At 42.2% G+C, this 19713-nt stretch overlaps 1 protein-coding gene across 1 annotated transcript in view; it reads right to left on the reverse strand.

The window, feature by feature from the left end:
• Positions 1-419: 419 nt before the first annotated feature.
• The window catches only part of LOC122802482 (aquaporin-9-like), a 117075-nt gene continuing 97781 nt past the window's right edge, over positions 420-19713 (reverse strand). Inside the window, exon 6 of the mRNA XM_044072129.1 lies at positions 420-698. Coding sequence (XP_043928064.1) covers positions 494-698 — 205 coding nt within the window. The 3' untranslated portion in view covers positions 420-493. The remainder of the gene's footprint in view (positions 699-19713) is intronic.

Raw genomic sequence — 19713 nt, forward strand, 5'->3', positions numbered from 1 at the left:
AATATTTTTGTTCACCTCATACATATTTACAGAATTTCAGCATTATATTATCCTGCTAAGAAATGTAGAGTGCATCTTCTAAAATTAAAATGAATTCTTAGTAAAACATGCAGTTTGAGATGACCCATCTTAAAGTACCATTTGGAGTGTGAAATGAATTTTGTCATGTTAGAGAACGTGTCCAAAGGAATATGGAACCATTTTATGCTAAGTTTCCAAAATGTTTAGAGCTGTGGTAACTTTGGACCTTTTAACAGCCGCTGTATATTTTTTTCAGAGCTGCAGCAGTCTCACATATGAAACAGTCTCTCGACCCGTGTCCACAGATACTTGCATGTTCCCCAGAATTTTTCTGTGGTATCCAGTAGACCTGCATCACTATTTCAACCACTCTCATCTGCAATCAAAGTACAAAAGTAGAAAAGGAAAAGCACAAACTTTATTAATTAATAATTAAACAGACAATTTAGCAAAAAAAAAAAAAAAAAAAAGTTCAGGCTGCAGTCTGCACAAGTTCATATTCTGGAGGATCAGTTTTCCTGGAATCTGAAGGTTTGTTTCTTCTAGTAACAGTACCAGAAGTCATCTCTGTATCTGTAGGATGATGAATTTCAATGAACAGCACATAGGCCAGAGTTCCAACAACTGCTCCTACCATGGGGCCAATAACAGGCACCCACCACCAGTGGTTCCCAGCTCTGGAAGGCAAGAGAGAAAAAACGTCAGTCTGAGAATGTTGCATTAATTTACATAAACTCTACTGTGTGTTACAAAACTTAAGAAGCATTTCCACAGTATAAAACATAGAATCAAAGCTGTAAAATCTACTTGGCATCACACAGGGACTCAGACCAAAGATTGCAAAGTGACCACCTTCATAAGTGCCAAACACGTGGACTGGCTTAATCATAAGGTCAGCTATGAACTGGGCACTTGTGAGTCTTACCCACTGAAGAAATAAGTAAATGGAATAGTATATTTTACTACAAGTTATGCAACCGTCAAAAATGTATTAGTAAACAAATGGTACAACATATTTTTTATTACAAAAGCTTAGACAAACAATAACAAGAACTGTTGAGATCCGTTAGAGCTTTGGTACTGTCTTAATGCTCTTACATAGAGTAATAGAAATGCAAGACAGCAAACCAGATTTTCCAAACAGCCACACTTCTATATTCAAACCATTACAGTAATATGCCCCTTTAGAACTTACAGAGTTGACTGGAGCCTCTTCTTGTCTTTGGGGTGTCAGCTACTACAGGGGTCATAACCCTCTACTCCCACTCTGGCCAAGAATAACTGCAGATATTGCTGAAGACATTTATAGGATCCAGGGGTAAGTCTTCGCTTCTTCAGTCCAGAGGCTACATACAGCCTTACATTAATAGAACAGGTTTAACCTAATGTATGGCTGGGTCTGCAGCTTTGGAGTGGAGGGCTTGCATAATAGAATCCATAGATTCATTGGGAGCATCTCACCTAGTGCCATTTGGGCTAAAATATAGCTGTATACCATATCCTTGGCACAAAGTAATAGTTCCAAAATTTATGTCTGAGGGGATGTTAAAGGATACATAAATATATGTAAGAAATGCATCTGCACTGTGCATAGGTACCAAGTAACAGTTACTACAACTGTATCTAAAACAGGTGTGGTGTACTTGGAGGAAACGGTGTTGCCCATCTGGGGTCCAAGTAGAGCAACAGAGGTGAAGAGGCGAACATGCCGTGTGAATGCTTGTCCCTGTAACAGATCATAAACAATAGTTGCTTCAACTGCATTGATGTATAGAATTTCAGGGAGACATTTAGCAGCTTAAATATGTCTTTCTGAATTGGCCTTATAATACTATTGATAGAAAAATAGACAATAGCATGCCTGAGCTGCAAATATTTCTAGAAGCCAGATGAAAGCATGTTGCATGTATAGCACAGAAAATCAGTTGTGGCAAAGCTTACTGCCCCCTGTGTCAGCTGGTGTATGTGACTCAGCTGGTGTATGTGACTTGTGCCTTTATCTAGCCAGTTTTGTGCAGAAGATCTATTTTATCCAATGTTTAGTTCAGGATGCCTGGGGGGGGGGGATCGCCAAACCACAAATAAATATTCTAACTGGGAGGCATTTTAAAACTTGCATCATATAAGGATGGTATCCATTTTCCCAGGTCAAGTTATTCAGAAATGATTTTTGTACCATTCTATAGCTCTTATGGATGAAGTTCACTTGAGATTCTAGCTTCCAAAGTAAACCAGTGTGCTTATAAAAGGTGAAGGCCATAGGTGTAACACATTTACCAGAGCTGCTTTCTTTCCCCTTCCTCCCTACAGTGGACCATTAGCTGCCTTATTCACTAGGTCCATCATTCTCACCTTAGCTTACTTGGGGTCTGACTCACAGATTCGGAGTTTGAGGAGATAGAGGCCATTAGTGCAGCATCCTGCCTCTTGTGGCAGCCTTCCATGCTCCACAGTCACTGCTTTTGAGAGGTGCACACAGTTTTCACCTGTGCAGAGCCTCCCACCTCAAACTGCTTATGTAGCACTGAACTCACTCTGTTTAGTGTGGTGAGCCTAAGGCTACCCCCCCCCCAGGTGGGCAAGCTGCTGACTACCATCCTCTCCCTGTGGCCCTTCAGTGCTCGTGCCACTAACTTGATCATGGTGCTGGGGCATAGCTAGGGCTTTATCACTGCACACACACACGGTTGCTTTTGCCAGTGTGTTTTGATATGGCAGGGCATGCTTTTGAGATGCCCCCCTCTCTGTTCCAGATAAAGAAGTTAGGATTCATCTTATCTAGCAAATATAGGTTTGGATACATCATTTTGACTGCCACAATCTTTCCCCATCATAACATGTGTAATTTCCTCTCCTCATTGTCTTGGACATACAGCCTGTTTGGAAATGGTTCCAAGTTTACGTTCAACATTTTAAGTGGGTCTTGATGAACGCAAAGGCTTCATTTCTATTTTGTAAAAAAGACAGAAATAAACCAATAAATATTACTAGGAATAGTTTACAATTCTCAGAGATCTGTAGAATTAACCTATATTATTAGACTTACTGGTGATATTCCTCTATTTGCCTACAGTCATTTATAGCTAGTGAATCTATAAAATTAAGTGGAGGAATGGCTACAATTTAAATTCTTTTCACAGATCCTATAATTAGAGCAGGATTATGGTCAAATGGAGATCTAGGCAGGACCCTCCCCCATAGCCATTCCAGTGTCCCATTAGTTCTCGCTCCCAGTTACGATAAACACGGTTCTAAACTATCAGTGTGAATATTAGTTTGTCCTTTACTTTTGAAATTATTACAGTGATGTAGATTTAATTTCAATTTTGAATTTATCCTTCGTCGATCAGGTTAATACTACTTGGCTAGTGGTCTCTTTTCGTGGGAGACCCAAGGTGGTATTTATACTAGTAGGGGAAATTTGGCATCAGTGAACCTCCCTCACTCTTTGATAGGTGCCCTGTGACCTTATATACCTGCCTGAGCTACCAGCACTCAGGCAGATGGGAGCCTCAACCCCCCACCTCCCCCGGAGAGTAGTGCACTACAGTGTCAGCAATCTATCTACTTACTGTGGAGTAGAACCCACAGGATTCTGCACCAAAGACAAGGGTGCCACCTGTTGCACCAGTAATACTGCTTTCAAATTTTATAGCACAAAAACTGATGGCCATTTGTTAAACAAAACAGTTGGACATCAGACCTGGCATGAGCAGCAGTAAACTTCTCTTCCTTTGAAGCTCAGTTATTAAAAATGCATTAAACTTATATTCATTGAAAATACACCTTGCCAGTAGCAGATGCACTATACCTTGGTCCCTGGGCCATTTCCAAACCATGGGACCTGGCATACATTTTTGGCACCATGCATAAAAGCAAGTGGTCGTAGTAGTTTTTTTAAATTTCTTGATTGTTCAAAAGTACAACAAATGTTGCTGTTGTTGTGTTAAACAAGAAATTTAAAACATTTTTCTTCATTAAGCAGGAAATCAAAATGCATGAACCAATCATGGCAAAAAGCACCTATTTTAGAATTTTTCAACCAAGTAGTCAGCATAGCGCATCTGCTTTCGGCATGCGATGCTTTAGTGAGGTATTTCTGCGGCCTTTCCAGTAGTTGCAGATGTCTTGAGAGGTACATACCAAACGGGGTATTGTATTCTATAATGGGTCTAATGAGAGAGGAGTACAGTGGGACAATGACCTCCTTTTTTCTGGATTAAAAGCCCTTAGTGATGAGGTGTGCCACATAGGATTACCTGACTGTTGTGGAGATGTAGTTATCAAAGATGGAGACCACTGTCCACCTGTGCCCTTAAGTCTCATCACACTTTTGGTGTTTAGTGTACTGCCACCTACGTGGTAATTCACAGGTACATGTTTTTACCAAAGGGGATAACTATACATTTCTTGGCATTGAGCTCAAGCCCATGGTTCTGGCACCAAGCATCTGCTTCTGTTAAGGCCCTTTTGAAGAATATCCACATCATTTGGGGATTCAATAATGGCTCCCAGTTTGCAGTCACCTGAGAACTTTGTTTGGCCTGTACTTCAGAGAAGTAGATGCCAAACAAGTGCTGTCTCAGGACTGAACCTTGAGGTACTCCACTTGTCGTGAGCTGGATTTGGAGTCAGCTACTTTTACAGTGTGGGTTCTGTCAGTAAGCCAGTTGGCAACCCATCGAGTGACGTAGGGATTAATGTCTAGCTTAGTAAGTTTATCTAGGATTCCAGAGTGGGGGATGGTGTCAAAAGCCTTGGAAAGGTCCAGATAGGCTGTGTGGACCACCTTACCCTTGAACATGGCTCTGGAGACTGATTTCAAAGAAGTCAATCAGGTTCAATAGACACGATCGGCCCTTCACGAACCCAAACTGCATGGGGTCCAGTGTTTGAAGGTTGCCAATGTCTTTGTTTATAAGTTCCATGATAATACATTCCATGGCCTTGCAGATCAGGCTCATCAGACTGATGGGGCAGTAGTTCCCGGGATCCAAGGTGGATCCCCCCTTGTGGAGTGGGATAACTGTAGCTGTGCACCACTCAGTGGGTACGAAGCCTGAGGTGAGGCTATGATTAAACATGACACTTAGGTGAGGTGCCAGTTCATTTTGTAGTTCATGTAGTACACAGCCTGGGATGTTGTCTGGTCCCATGGATGCTGTATTCTTAGCTTTGGAGTGCACGTTTTTACCTGTGTTGCCGTTACTGGAATTTGGCAATCTTTCAGTATTGAGGGGGTGAGAGGGGGGTGAAGTTTGCACTGAATCGATCTGCCAGGATATCGACAATATCCTTGGGATCAGTATATTTAATGCCATTCTGTTGTAGCTCAGAGCAGATCTGAGTATTACCATTTAGATTGACATAGCTATAGAATGCCTTGTGGCTGTCTTTGGAATCTTTGGCAATTTTATTTTCGTAACTAGCTTTGGAGGATTTTATGAGGGATCTCAGTTTCTTACGGAGGCTGGTGAGGGAGTTTTTTTGCATCCTGGGATTTTCCTCTTTTCTGTAACAGTTTCTTCCTTTTGTTGTAAAGTTTGCTTATGGCAAGGGACCACCAGATTGGATTCCTTTTTTTGGGGGAGAGCATCTTGGTTCTATTGGGGATGGCACGATTCATGCACGAGTGGATGAGCTCATACAGTGCCTTAGTGTAGGATTCAGCAGTCGAACCTTCAGATCCCATCTGCATGGGTGTCATGAAGTTTGTCACTTCTGACTTGAGTAGCATGAAGTTGGCTTTGGAGAAGTTTTTTTTATGGAGGTTTCCTTACTGGGGGTGGGGGTGGTGGTGAGATGTGGATGTCAAGGGTGATTAGCTTCTGGTCAGACCTGACCAATGAGGGAGTGATAGGTGTGGAGCATTGATTTCTCATGTTGGTAATGACCAGGTCTAGGATATTGGAGCCCCTGGTGGGACTAAAGATTAGTTGATCCAAGGCTTTGGAATTTATGAATTCCAAGAACTGTTGGGCAAAGGTGTTGGTACAGGAGTAGTTTTCCCAGTTAATGGCAGGGTAGCTGAAATCACCCAGTAATAGGGTGAACATTTTCCAGTATGTTTAGAAAGGTGTAGTGAAAATCTTGGGGTATGGTGGGGTTTCTGTAGCAAGGAAAAATTTGGATTGCAGCCTTACCTAGTGTTAGTTGCACCTGGAGAATTTCAGATGCATTATGTTGGGCAACTAGCCTGGTGTTGTGAATATCCTTGGTGAATATGGACACTCCTCCACTTTTAGCATTTTAGTCCTGGTTTGGTGGCCAAAAAGTGTGGTAAAAGTTATAGCTTGGTATGGCAGCGGTGCTCTCTGGAGCCTTGAGCCAGGTCTCAGTTACTGCACATATTTTTAGAAGTGCCTCGAGAGAGTGCATTTTGAGGTTTAGACTTCTAGCATTGAGTAATATTACCTTCAGATTTTGCATGCTTGTACCTGCTATGGTGGTGGTTTTGTCCTTTGAACTTTGCCCAACTAAGCCCAAAGGCATTAAAGTGCCATACTTCAAAATAAAGAGATTCTTTTATATAAAGTTTGTTTAATCCCACATTGCCTTCATATGTAAAGAGCACCTTTTCAAAAATTGGCACCTTGTAAACCACCTAGATTGATACAATTTAAAATACAACCCCCAACATGCTCCTGCAACCTTAAAAGTGCTCTTACTCCCCCCCCAAATACAACCCCCAACATGCTCCTGCAACCTTAAAAGTGCTCTTACTCCCCCCCCCCCCAATAGAAGAAATTGCATGGGCATTTTAGTGCATAAATAATGGCTTCCTTATTACAGCTATATCTTCCATTAGGTTTAAACACTACCCCATTAATCTAAAGAATTTACAATAAAAACTTACAGCTAGAACAGCTGCCAAGTGGAGGGGGGGGGGCAGGATCAGCAAAAGGGGCCTTCAATACTGAATTAGCTGGTAACTGAAAATTTAGTATGTACTAACATTTTATATTTCTGCCACATTTGTATGAAACAAGGGAAAACCTTTGTAAAACCATAGATAAATCTTTAAGTTGTAACAAAAAAAGACCCACCACACAATACCCGACTAGGGAAACCCAACTGCTCACTGAATACGCTATATGTATTTTTCTTCCACTCTCCACTAACCTCCAATAAGTACACTTCGTCATTACTAACAGACGATATTTGATTACCATAAAGCCTCTTTATAAAGATTTTCCGCTCCCTACTCTACTCAGGGATCAACCATATATTTATCATAACCCATAGTAAAAAACATAAGCAGTCCTCTGAGCTTTACTCAGAAAATTTGAATTATTATTGCATAGTCTAGCCATAAAAATTATCCATAGGGCAAAGCATATAGTAAATTGGGGGGGGGGTGACAGCTATTAACATGAAGGCACTGTTCTCCATCAAATTTTCTATGCACTGAAGTCCTTATTTACCATTAGCACAATCTTCCAATTTAACATCCAAATATACATTATTCCCACAATGAAGGCCATCAAAACTCATCTCTTATTTTGCAAATATTCCACAAAATTAGAAACAAAATCATAACTACCTTAATAAAAAAAACAAATCATCAATATACCTAAAATAGCATACCGCATTTACTACGTTTATACAAATGTTCCAACTCAAATTAGCAGGTTAGCATACATGGGGGGTGCAAAAGATGATCCCATTGCTGTACCTTGCAACTGGTGGTATATGACATTGTTAAACTCAAAAAATAATCCAGAACAAAATCAGATATTTTATTCAAAATAGAAGGTTCTCTAATGTAAGATGAGAGATTAGTAACAAAAAGGAATATTTATGAAGTAATACTCCAGCATTAGGCAAAAAATATTTGCAACCTGATACAACTGAATGTCCGTGGACAAACAATTCTTATGAATCTTTGGCAAACAAAAGGCAGCCATAGTACATTCTTCACTATTTTTTTTTCTTTCTACATTATCTTTAGAAAAATAACCTAATCTGTACCATTTACTAAAGCTTCCTTATACATTTCCATATTAACTATTTCAAAAACAGTTATATCAAGATGTTCACAAAACATCTGTAAATATTGTGCATAATGCATAACTACAAATCTCCTTACATTCACTGCTGCAGTATTCCTTATGAATGGGGATTCCCTGTAGTGAACCCCTCCATCCGGCCAGTTTACAAAAGTCTGCCATTGCTTTAAGGTACGCTGAACGTCACCTGCACACTCCTTGAGTAGGGTAGGGCATAAAAGTGACGTTCAATCATACCATACTCAGAAATTCTTTACACCAGTCCAAACACAGTTTTAACTGCCAGTCTGTTGCATATATCCTTTTTTTTTTACTGTTTTTATGTTTGTTGTTTTTTCTGTGCTTAGCCTGTTGGCTGGAGTCCTCACAGTACCCAGTAAGGTTTGTGGTTACTTTTTCTGTTTTGCACTGTTTGGGGTTAATGTCATCCAGGAAGGGTAATGCCAATATGGGAGACTGATTCACCATAAAGACCACCACAATAAGCATCTTTTTTGCCTAGGTACTGCTCACGACCATAGATTTTGTCCAATTTGTCAGGCATTTATCCCCAAATTTAGGCCGTCTTCCCTTTCCTTGTACCTTGAGAACCAGTGACTTAAGCTTCTTGCTGCAGGTACTATGGATGGAACTTCCTGCCCAGAGTGTCAGCTGCCTCTGAAGAAGGTAAATAAAGGTAAGACCGAAATCTTCTGCTATTATGCACCCAGAGGCTCACCCAGTTTTGTCAGATTCTTCTACCACTTCCGTGTTGGAGACCAGTGTGGATCTGCTAGGCAGCATGTCTGAAGGCTTTGTAAGCATCCATTTTGGGTATTAAGAGGGAACCCACAGTTGTCCATTTGAGAGGGGTCTAGTGGGGTTCCGCAGTTTCATTCTAAGGAACAGGCTCCTACTGCAGTTGTGGAATACAGTCCGGAGTCTGGGCCTTCTCAGATTTCTAGGATGGCTGTCCCTTTAAAAAGCAAACAGAAAACTAACCATGTTTCTTCTACTCCTAGGGATACACAAGCTGAGTGGCAGGTCTTTACTTGGGGGTAATTTAATGCTTTATTGTTGCAGCCTCAAGGGGTTTCAGTTCCTGCTCCTCTGTGGTCCACCTCTTCCCTTGCTTTCTTCTGTGATGGATTCTGATGACTTCCCTTGCTTATTCTACCCAGATTCCTTCTCCTTTAGACTACTTCTCATACTCTAGATAATCTAAATGAGGAAATTTCCTTTTGGCAACATGTTCTCTAGGATGATGGAAATTTTAACTGGGATTGTGCCTAGGTTAAACCTGCTATCATTCCTCCTGTCTTGACCACTTTATTGGATGTTTTTTTTTTTTCACTGCCACTAACGCATCAGGTTCTCTACCCCCTGCTCCCAGGAAGTCTGATAGGTTCTACAGGGTGCCCAAGGATTGTTCTTTTTGTTTAAATGCCCTGCTGCTGACCCCTCTGTGGTGTCTGTAACCTCTGATAAGCCATCCCAATTGCTTCCTTCATCCGAGTTACTGCCTTCTGACAAGGACAATAGGACCATGGATAGGCTAGGTTAGAAGTTTTATACTTCAGTCTACCCTAGCTTTTAAGGCTATTAATTCTCAAATCCATATCTTTAGGTATGTCTTGGCTCTTCTTTCTCAGGCTTGTCAGATTCTTTCTGCTTTCCAGACTGAGTAAATCTGCTGCTCTTCCTTGCTTGGGACTTCCTCTCAGGTAGTTTGTCATTCTATCAAATGTAGTTATAATGAAGCAGATGCCTCTTCTAGGGCTGCTGCTTCTGGTTCAGTTCTGATGAGATGTTCATGGCTTCAGCTTCAACCTTTGCCTGATGATATTAAGGCTAAGTTGCTGGCTGCTCCTCTAGACAATACTTGGTTTGTTGAAATGGCTATTGGCTCAAGTCTCTTCAGGACAAGGGGAAGGCTTTACAGGAGCTTAAGCATGTCTGTTTCTCCTGTGCCTAAATTTCAGATGAACTACTCTGCTAAACCTGTCTTTGTTCATAGGAAGTCTCACGCTCCTTCTAAAGGTAAAAAGGGTAATAAACGGACTCCTCCTGTTAATGCCACTCAGACAGCAGGGATTCTTAAGCCTTCCTTTCCTGACAAACCAGGTACTGTCTGACTATCCACCCATTCCCAGCCACATTCCTTTTTCTCTTCTCTCTCTTCCCGTTTGGCTCGGAATCACCCATGATTCTTGGTTTCTGTCAAATCACTCGGCAAGGGTACTTCATGGTCTGAATTTCCCACCCTCCTTTTATGGATCTCTTGTCTCAGGGTACTATTCAAGAAGTGCCTGTGTCCCAAAGGGAGAAAAGGGTTTTATTCAAGATTTGTAGTGCCCAGAAAAGAAGGTACTTTGAGATCTATTCTAGATCTCTCCCCATCTGAACACTTTTCTGAAGGTGCCTTCCTTTCGGATGTTGTCCCTTCAGTCCCTTTTTCCTCTCATGCTCCCTCAGGCTTTCTGGTGTCTCTGGACCTCAAGGATGCTTGTCTCCATATTCCGATCCTTCCCCTTTTCAGGAGATATTTGCATTTCTCTGCGGCTTCCTGGGATTTTCAGTTCTGTGCTTTGGCCTTTCTACTGCCCAAAAGATGTTCACCAAATGCCTTGTTCACCAAATGCCTTGCTCCTGTGATTGCCTTTTGCAGGCTTCAAGGAATCCAAATCTTTCCTTATTTGGATGACCTGCTGATTCAGGCATCTTCTCCAGAGGCCCTTTTGCAAAGTCTTAATTTTACCATTTCTCTTATTCAGAGCCTGGGGTTCACAATAAACTTAAAAAAAAAAGTCTTCCCCGACCCCTTCTCAGGATCATGTCTTTCTGGGTTGCAGGTTTCAAGCAGTGCCAATGCTGGCATCCCTGCCTCCTCCAAAGAGATTAACTCTAATTTCTTTCAAACTCTGCCCTGGCATCCATTACAGCCAGGGAGTTTGAGAGCTCTGGGGTTCATGGCTTCCACCATTCTGATGCTCCCTCTGGCCAAACTCCACACGAAGTTCCAGTGGTTTCTGAAGTTGGTGTGGCTTCAGCATGCACATCCTCGACTTTCCTGTTCCTCTTTTCCCATGTCTCAAGAATGAACTTCTGTGGTGGGTTCAGCAGTTGTTTCCGAATCCAGGGCTCTCTTTTCAGCCTCCACTCAGGGAGTGTGGTTACCTCGTCAGGAGGAGGAGCACATCACCATCAAAGAGAGGAGACCTCTTATGCTGGCCCTTCAGGCCTTTCATCCTCTCTTCTCCACAGAGCTTCTCAAGATATTCACAGACAATACTACAGTCATGTGGTATATCAACAAATGGGGGGGGGGGGTACGAGATCATAATGTCCTTGGCAGCTGGCACTTATGGTATGGGATCTGGCTATCTGATATAGTGCAACTCTTCAGGTAGTTTGCATTCCTTCAGATCAGAACGTTGACAATTTTAGCAGTTCCTTCACTCAGTCCCATGAATGGATGCTTCACAGGGATGTGTTTCTGAGCATTATCCACCACTGGGGTACTCCTCAATTAGATCTCTCTGCCTCCTCTCTGATCAGCCAACTTCCTCTGTTTTGTGCCAGAGTACCAGGTCCTCTGGTATGGAAGGTGGACACCCTCTTATTTTCTTGGAAGGTGATGTTTCTTTTTGCATTCCCTCCCCTTCTCATTCTGACAGTCCTGTTAAAGATTAAACAGGATGCTCCCAAAAACTTGTTGGCGACTCCCTTTTGGCTGTGACAGCACTGGCTCCCTCTACTTCTGCATCTAGCCTCAGGCAATCACCACAAGTTGCCTCACAGAGTTGATCTCTCACAAGATGAGGGGTCTCTCATCCAACCCCATCTGTCCACGCTTCAACTGACACTGTGGGTGTGATTCCTCATAGACCTTTTTTCTGATGACATACTGAAGGTCCTGCAGGAGGCCATGAAACCTACTAGGAAATCCTACTTATCTAAATGGAAGAGGTTTTCTATTTGGTGTCTTTCTCGTGACCTGGACCCAGTTTCTGTGGATGTTCCTTTGGCTCTTTATTTGTTTGAGTTGCTCAATTCTGGTTTGGCCTATACTTCTATTAAGGCCCACTTATCAGCTCCGCTTGTCTGCCTTTAACTCCCCCGTTAGTTTCTAGATTTGAGGCTAAGCAATTTAACGGCATCCTTAATATTAGACCTCCCAGGAAGACTGTTCCTCCCCCCTGGGACCTTCATTTTGTTCAGGAAAATTTGACTCGGGCTCTTTCAGCCTGCTGTTTTAGCTTCCTTGCAACATTGTTCTTGGAAGACAGTTCTTTTGTTAGCTCTTACTTCTGCCAAATTCGAGTTGCAAGCCCTTGTGGCTTTGTCCACCTTTAATATTTCATGAGGACAGGGTGTCCTTGCATACTAATTCTTCTTTCATGCCCAAGGTAGCTAATGAGTTGTCACTTAATCAGTCTATTAATTTACTTACTTTTTTCCCACTCCACAATCTGACAGTGAGAGGGTGCTGCATACCTTAGATGTGCATACACAGCTCAGATTTTATTTGAGTAAAACTAAAGCCATCAGAAAGTCTGACCAGTTATTTGTTTCCTTTCATCCTAGGTCTTTAGGTTTGGCTGTTTCCAAGCAGCTATTTCCACTTGGATTTCAAAGGCTATTTCCTTTTGTTACACTTTTCATGGTGAGAGCCTTCCTTCTGTAAAGGCTCATTCCACTAGAGCTGCAGTTTCTTTTGGTGCTTTTTTCAAAGGCTTAGATGCCAGTTCTATTCTTGAAGCTGCTACCTGAACTTCTGTGCATACCTTTACCAAACATTACCAGTTGGGTTGCATCTCCAGAACTGGTTTTGCTGCTGCCATTTTTCATGGCTTCTTGGAGGCTCTGCTACTTCCTCCTCCCAAGTTGCTTCTTGAGCTTTGGAGCTCTCCCATTAGTAAGGAATACTGCAGTAGTGAATGCAAGGACATAGTACGGTTGTGTAAAATCTTACCATAACGGTAGATGTCCTTGCCTTCACCACTGCAGTATTCTGTCCCTCCATTCATCCCCCTGTTTTTTTTTCCATTCCTGGCTGTGCAGATTCTCCTTTGTTTTCCTTGGACTGCTGTTGCTACTGGGGCAATCTGTTCTGAGGATGGTATGCTTGAACATCACCTTTATGCCCTACCTTATGCAAGGAGTGCACAGGTGATGTTCAGCATACCTTAAAAGCAACGGTAGACTTTTGTAAACTGGACGGAGGGCTTCAGAGCAGGGACTCCCCATTCGTACGAAATACAACAGCCATGAAGGCAAGGACATCTACACCAGTTAACTAGCTAGTCAAAACCATTTTTTCTTCTAACGTCATAGACAAGTGGTAGGCTATTTATTCTTGCACACCATTTTAAGCCTAGCCAACTTCCCTTTTTGTGCTCAAAATAACCTATCCCATTTGGGACTGGCCTTACCTTTTCTATGGTCAATAATTATATATTACTCCCAATTAGAATACTGGGATCATACCATTTAATAATTTGAGGGGAGCCATGCATGGGATAAAGCATTTAGGAGCTGCCTCTGGCCATTTGTAGTACAGGGGACCATTCTGGGGTAGATTTTCTCTGTCTCATCCATAGATCTAAGTTGTACTTGAAAGTGGACAGAGAAGAAATTTGTTTTATGTGGATGGAGAGTCTATTCCACAACAGGGGTATCCTCAGAGATATAACTCTCTATCGAAACCATACTGTTGATATTGCAGAAGAGGTTTGGATCCCTAGAACAAATAGTTAAATAAGTTAATTTATCTTTTGACTTCATGCCATTCATGGTTATAGATGAATACCGCTCAGCATTTGTGATTGTGTCTCAGCATGTGCTGCAGGATGGTCTGCCTAATGTCAGTCACTTCAGTGTACAACATGACAAGGTCATCTACTTTAAGTTTATGCAAGGGGGTTCTCCCCTGACCCCCATGTGGGGGAAACCCCCTGCAAATTTTATATAATAACGCAGAGATTCCACTACAGTGAAGAGAGTAAATTTCCCTATCCTCGCTGTATCACAATCTCCATTCAAAAGCTTAGAGGTTTCAAAAACTGAATCATATTAGTTTTCAGAAACTCTAACTTATCAACTGATTATATAAATAAGAGAGAAAAAGATATATATATATATATATATATATATATATATATATATATATATATATATATATCTCTCTTAATGGATTTACTTCAGATTGAAAGCCCATAACATTAAAATTCAAAACATTGAGACCAAAATCTTGAAAATTCAAAACATTGAAAACTCAAAACATTGATTCCCATAACACTGAAAAAACATAGGAAAGCAGCATTTAATATATGCCAGCACAACTACATACAGAAACAAACCATATTGCTCTTCTCCAAATATAAGCCCCCCCTGCACCCCCTCATGTGGGGGGCTGGGCCCCTACACCCCCTGCTACTTAAATATATCAACTCTGAGATTGCACTACACAGAAGAAAAACAGCAAACATACCATTCTGCTCTTCATAACTGCCCATTTAAATTGTAAAAACTATACTCGACATTCTCTTAGAAACACTTCACCGGTTAACAGATTACACATTACTGTATCTCTCTCAATACTTACCGGAGTTTCATAGGTAACCACAGGCATGTTCCCTTCTTACTTAGGTTCATAGGTAGGTACTAGGCTATCTGCCCGAAGGCATTTATAAGCCTAGCCAGAATGTGTTGGCTTTCGCTGCCCTCTTAGATTAGTTCCCTGTGCCTCTGTCCAGCAGAGCCACTGAAGTGATCCCCGGGGTAAACTGTTTCCTATCCACTCGTCAAGGTTTCTCTTGACGAGTGTTAGTGAGGAGCTTTGCCTAATGTAGATTGGAATCTTGTTCCAAAGCATGGGAAGTCTCTGTGACAGGAATCTATTCCTCCAGCATGTCCTATTTATTGTTGTGTTGAGGTTTAGATCCCTAGAGCGTGTGGCTTGAGGGGATAAGCTTTTCTTTAGGTGGAGCATGTCGATCAGTTCTGGGTTGGACATGGCCTTGTATGTCAGGCAGAGATCACCTCTGAGTAGGCGGTATGTAACAGAGTACAGTTGGGAGTTTCTTCAGTCGAGCTGCATAGGGCATCTGTTTGAGGCCAGTGATCCTCTTGGTGAGGAACTTTTGTGGTCTTTCCAGCTGTTGCAGGTGTCTTGCAAGATATATCCCAAATGGGGCGTTGTACTCTATGATGGGTCTGATGAGCGATGAGTAGAGGAGCACAATGACCTCTTGATCTGGATGCGAACTCTTTTGTGATAAGTTGTGCCATGTAGAAGGATTTTCTAGCTTCTTTGGCAATGTGATTATCAAAGGAGAGTTTACTATCTACTTAGGTCCCCAGATCCCTTATTACGTCTTCCATATTTAGGGGACTACCACCTATGTGGTAGTTTGTGGGTACTTTGTTTTTTCCAAAGGGGATGACTATGCACTTTTTGGCATTTAGCTTGAGGCCATGATTTTGACATCGGGTGTCAGTCTCGGTGAGACCCTTTTGGAGGATATCTGTGTCAGCCGGAGAGTCAATTATAGCCCCTAGTTTGCAGTCATCTGTGAACTTGGTCAGCCATAGCCCTCCCGTGCCTCTGAGAAGTATATGCCAAACAGGAGGGGTCGTAGGATTGAGCCCTTGGGAATGCCACTTGTAACCGGTTTAGAGTCAGACCTAGCTCCTGCAACTCTTACCATGTGGGCTCTGTCCATGAGCCAGTTGGCATCTTATGCCGTAGGGGTTTATGTTCAGGCTTTTGAGCTGGTCTAGTATACCAGAATGGGGAATGGTGTCAAAGGCCTTTGCGAGGTCTAGGTAGGCTGCATGTACCACCTTTCCCTCATCTATAGCCTTGGTAACTGTCTCAAAGAAGTCCACCAGGTTTATGAGGCATGATCTGCCCTTAAACCCGAACTGGGTAGGGTCCAGTGTTTGGGGGTTCCCAATGTCTCTGTTAATGAGTTCAATGATGATGCACTCCATAGTCTTGCAAACCAAGCTAGTCAGACTTATAGGGCGATAGTTCCTGGGGTCTGTTGTGGCTCCACCTTTGTGGAGTGGAATAACCATTGCTGTGCACCACTCTATGGGTACGTAACCTGTGGAGAGGCTGAGTTTGAACAGTGTGTTTAGGGGAGGGGTTAGTTCATCTTTGAGCTTGTGTAGGACGCAGCCTGGGACTCTGTCCGGTCCCATTGATGCTGTGTTTTTGGTTTGGAGAGGGTTGTTTTAACCAGAATGTCTGATTTCAGGAGCTCTACATTCTTCTGGTATGGTTATGGGCCCTTTTGGGGGTGAGAGGAGGGTGAAGTTTGCGCTGAACCTGTCTGCCAGGATGTTGGCAATATCGGTGGGTTCAGTGTATTTTGTACCATTCTGCACTAACTCCGAGCAGATCTGAGCATTGCCACTTAGATTCTTGACATAGCTAGAGAACGCCTTTTGGTTATCTTTGGAGTCCTTGGCAATTTTTCTTTCAAAACTCGACTTGAATGATTTTATGAAGGATCGTAGTTTCTTGCTGATACTGATCAGGGATGTCTTACCTTCTTGGGATTTTACTCTTTTCTGTACTAGTTTCCTCCTTCTATTGTATAGCTTGTTTATGATAGGAGTCCACCAGACTGGTTTCCTTTTCTTGAAGGAGTGAGTCTTGATTTTGCTTGGGATAGCACAATCCATGCATTCTTGTAGGTGCCCGTACAATGCATTAATAAAGGATTTTGCAACTTGGACAATGTGATCCTTTAGCATGGGGTCTTTGAAACTTTCCACCTCAGTCTTAAGTAATGTGAAGTTTGCTTTTGAAAAGGTTTTCATGGTGGTTTCCTTGTCCGAGGGTGGAGGCAGAATGTGGATATCCAAAGTTACTTGTTTATGGTCAGATCTAACCAGTGAGGGGTTGACCTCCGGTGTGGAGCACCGGTCTCCCATGTTGGTGATGATCAGGTCCAATATGTTGTCACCTCTGGTGGGGAGTGTTGACCAGTTGATCCAGGGCATTGAGTTTATAAATTTTAGGAAAACTTGGGCAAGGGAGTTAGTACTTGAGTAGTTCTCCCAATTAATGTTTGGGTAATAGAAATAACCCAATATTAGGGTGTTTGGTAGGACCTTTATATTTCCCAGTGTTTCCAGAAATGCAGAATGGGGGATTCTGGGACATGGTGGGTGATCTGTAGCAGGCTACAATTTGAATTTCAGTTTTGCCCATTGTTAGTTGCACGTGGATGATCTCTGAAGCATCGTGCTGTGCCACTAACCTGGAGGAGTGGGTATCCTTGATGAATATGGATACCGCCGTTTGTATTTCGGTCCGGGTTCTGTGGCCAAAATGTATGGTATGAGTTGTAGCCCGATATTGCTGGGGTGCTCTCTGGAGCCTTAAACCAGGTTTCTGTTACTGCACATATATTGATTTTTTTCATACTAAGGAGTGCCTTGAGTGCATGCATTTTGAGGTTTAGACATCTGGCATGGAGTAGCATTACCCTCAGTTTTTTGTTACTTGTGCTATTTATGGCGGTGGGTTTGTCTTTTGAGCCTTGCCTAAAAAAGGCACTATGTGGGTGGCAAGAACCTTGGCCAGTATTTGAAAGCCTAAGGGTGACAGGTGCAAGCTGTCTCTAGTGAAGCAGCATGGCTTGTCGAGCATGTCATCCCAGGCAGACACTGGATCCCCTTTGAATGACACCAGAAACTTAGCCAATTGTTGAAATTGATATTTTTTTCTTTATACTGTGGTATCATTCTTGGTGAGGGCAGGATGCTATTTAGGGTCAGGGTCATACTGGCCTGGGCTACAAGATCAGAGAGCTCTTCCATGTCTCTTTTCATGTAGTCCAGGGAGGTACATCTCAGATCATTCACACCAACATGGACAATGACAGAGTCATATTTGTACTTGTTCTGGAGTGACCTGAGTGCTTGCATTATGTGGTGGATCCTGGCAACCGACAGGCAGCTAACAGTAACCTTCTCCTTATTCAGCCTAGTGAGTGGGATGTCAGTGTGCCTAACTATAGAGTCACCTATTACTAGTATGTTGGGTATGTTATTTTGCCTTAAGGGTTGTGATTGCATGGCACACTGGTTTTGTGAAGTATGTGTTTCATGATTTGTGTTGGGTGGTGGAGGTTGCTTGGATGTCTGCTTTGGAGGTCTCGGTTGTTTTGCAGATTTTTTATTTAGAGCCTCCGAGTATGTTTCTGTGTATTTAGGTGTGTTTTTTGCTGGTGCTGGTTTAATGGGTCTATGTGAGACTGGTGGTGTGATGCAAGTATTTCCCTTCTCCTCTTGACTGTCTGATCCAGCCTTAGGTTGAGAGAGCTTAGCCTCCAGTTTGGCTGTATAATTGCATCGCTCACATGTATTAGTGTTTGGTGGTTGTCTGTGTACATGAGGCAGTTGTAACATTGCCTCAAAATGCCCAGATTCACCAGTTGGACTGGAGAGTACGCCTGAAACTGCCCTTTGGACTTGCCTGAATAGGTACAGTGAACCGTTTTACTGAAGGGCTGGTAAGGTTGAATAGAGAGCCTTGTCCTTCTGTACAGTATAGGAAGGTCTAGTGCTAGGGTTTATAAGATCTTGCTATGAGTTTTGAGCAAGTGCTGGGCTGAGAAATGAATAGCTTGAGTGCTTAAGTTGAAAGTATCTAGTTCCAATGGAAAAATTGAACAAGAGACTTTGTGGAGCAGAGAATAGTTATACCCTAGCTAACCGGCGCTGCCTGGCGTACAAAACCGGGCAAATGCGGTATTTATAGCAGGAAAATGAAAGATAGAAATTAGCCCAAAACGGCCAATAAACTACTCATTTCTGGGCTGACACCACTCCTCCAGGGACAGATAGGCTGCATAAAGCTCCCCTCTCTCACAGGTGGGCAGAGAAACGTCCTTCTATCCAGGTAAGGTATGGGCAAAGAGAGATATGTAACAGCCCTGAATTCAGCACTTCACCTGAAAACTGGACTATACTAGCTTAGAAAGGCGGGAAACAAGTATATTTTATTTTTGTTTTGTTTTTTTTTTTAATCAGAAAATGAAGCAGATACAATAAAAAAAACTCTTTAAATACCGAAAAGGATACTTGTATATCTCAGATCAGAGTTGTAGTCAATGTCACTAGTAATAAAGTAGGAAGAAACACAAATACAGTAAAAGCAGAATATATATATATATATATATATATATATATATATATATATATATACACACATACATACAAACATATACATATACACATACATACATATACATACACACATACATACAATAGAATACGAATAACTGATTTAAACAAGTTACCCAATTAACCAGAAAAAAAGCTCAAAACTGAGCCCTGCTCCAGCAGTCTTCAAACAGACAAGTTCTAACTGCACACTCCTGCTGCCAGGGTGCAGAGGAACCTTCTACAAAAAAAGATGGCCTGGGTCAGTGCTCAAGTTATACAAACAAAACTAGATTCAGCAAGCCTGAATCTGGTCTATGCTGCAGCAACAAGGCACACCATTTTCAGAAAGAAACAGTTCAAATAAGCAGGCACAATAAGCCTGTGACCAGAGATTCCCAGCTCAGAAAGGCAGAATCCAGCCTCCCACAAGAGTGCAGACCACACATTCTTAATGTAAAAAAACTGGCCCAAAGCCCAAGTGCTTAAACCAGAACCAATACACTTTAGAACAGAC

This window comes from Protopterus annectens, chromosome 5.part0 (genome assembly GCF_019279795.1).
Source record: "Protopterus annectens isolate FY-2018-M chromosome 5.part0, PAN1.0, whole genome shotgun sequence".
Lineage (NCBI taxonomy): Eukaryota > Metazoa > Chordata > Ceratodontiformes > Protopteridae > Protopterus > Protopterus annectens.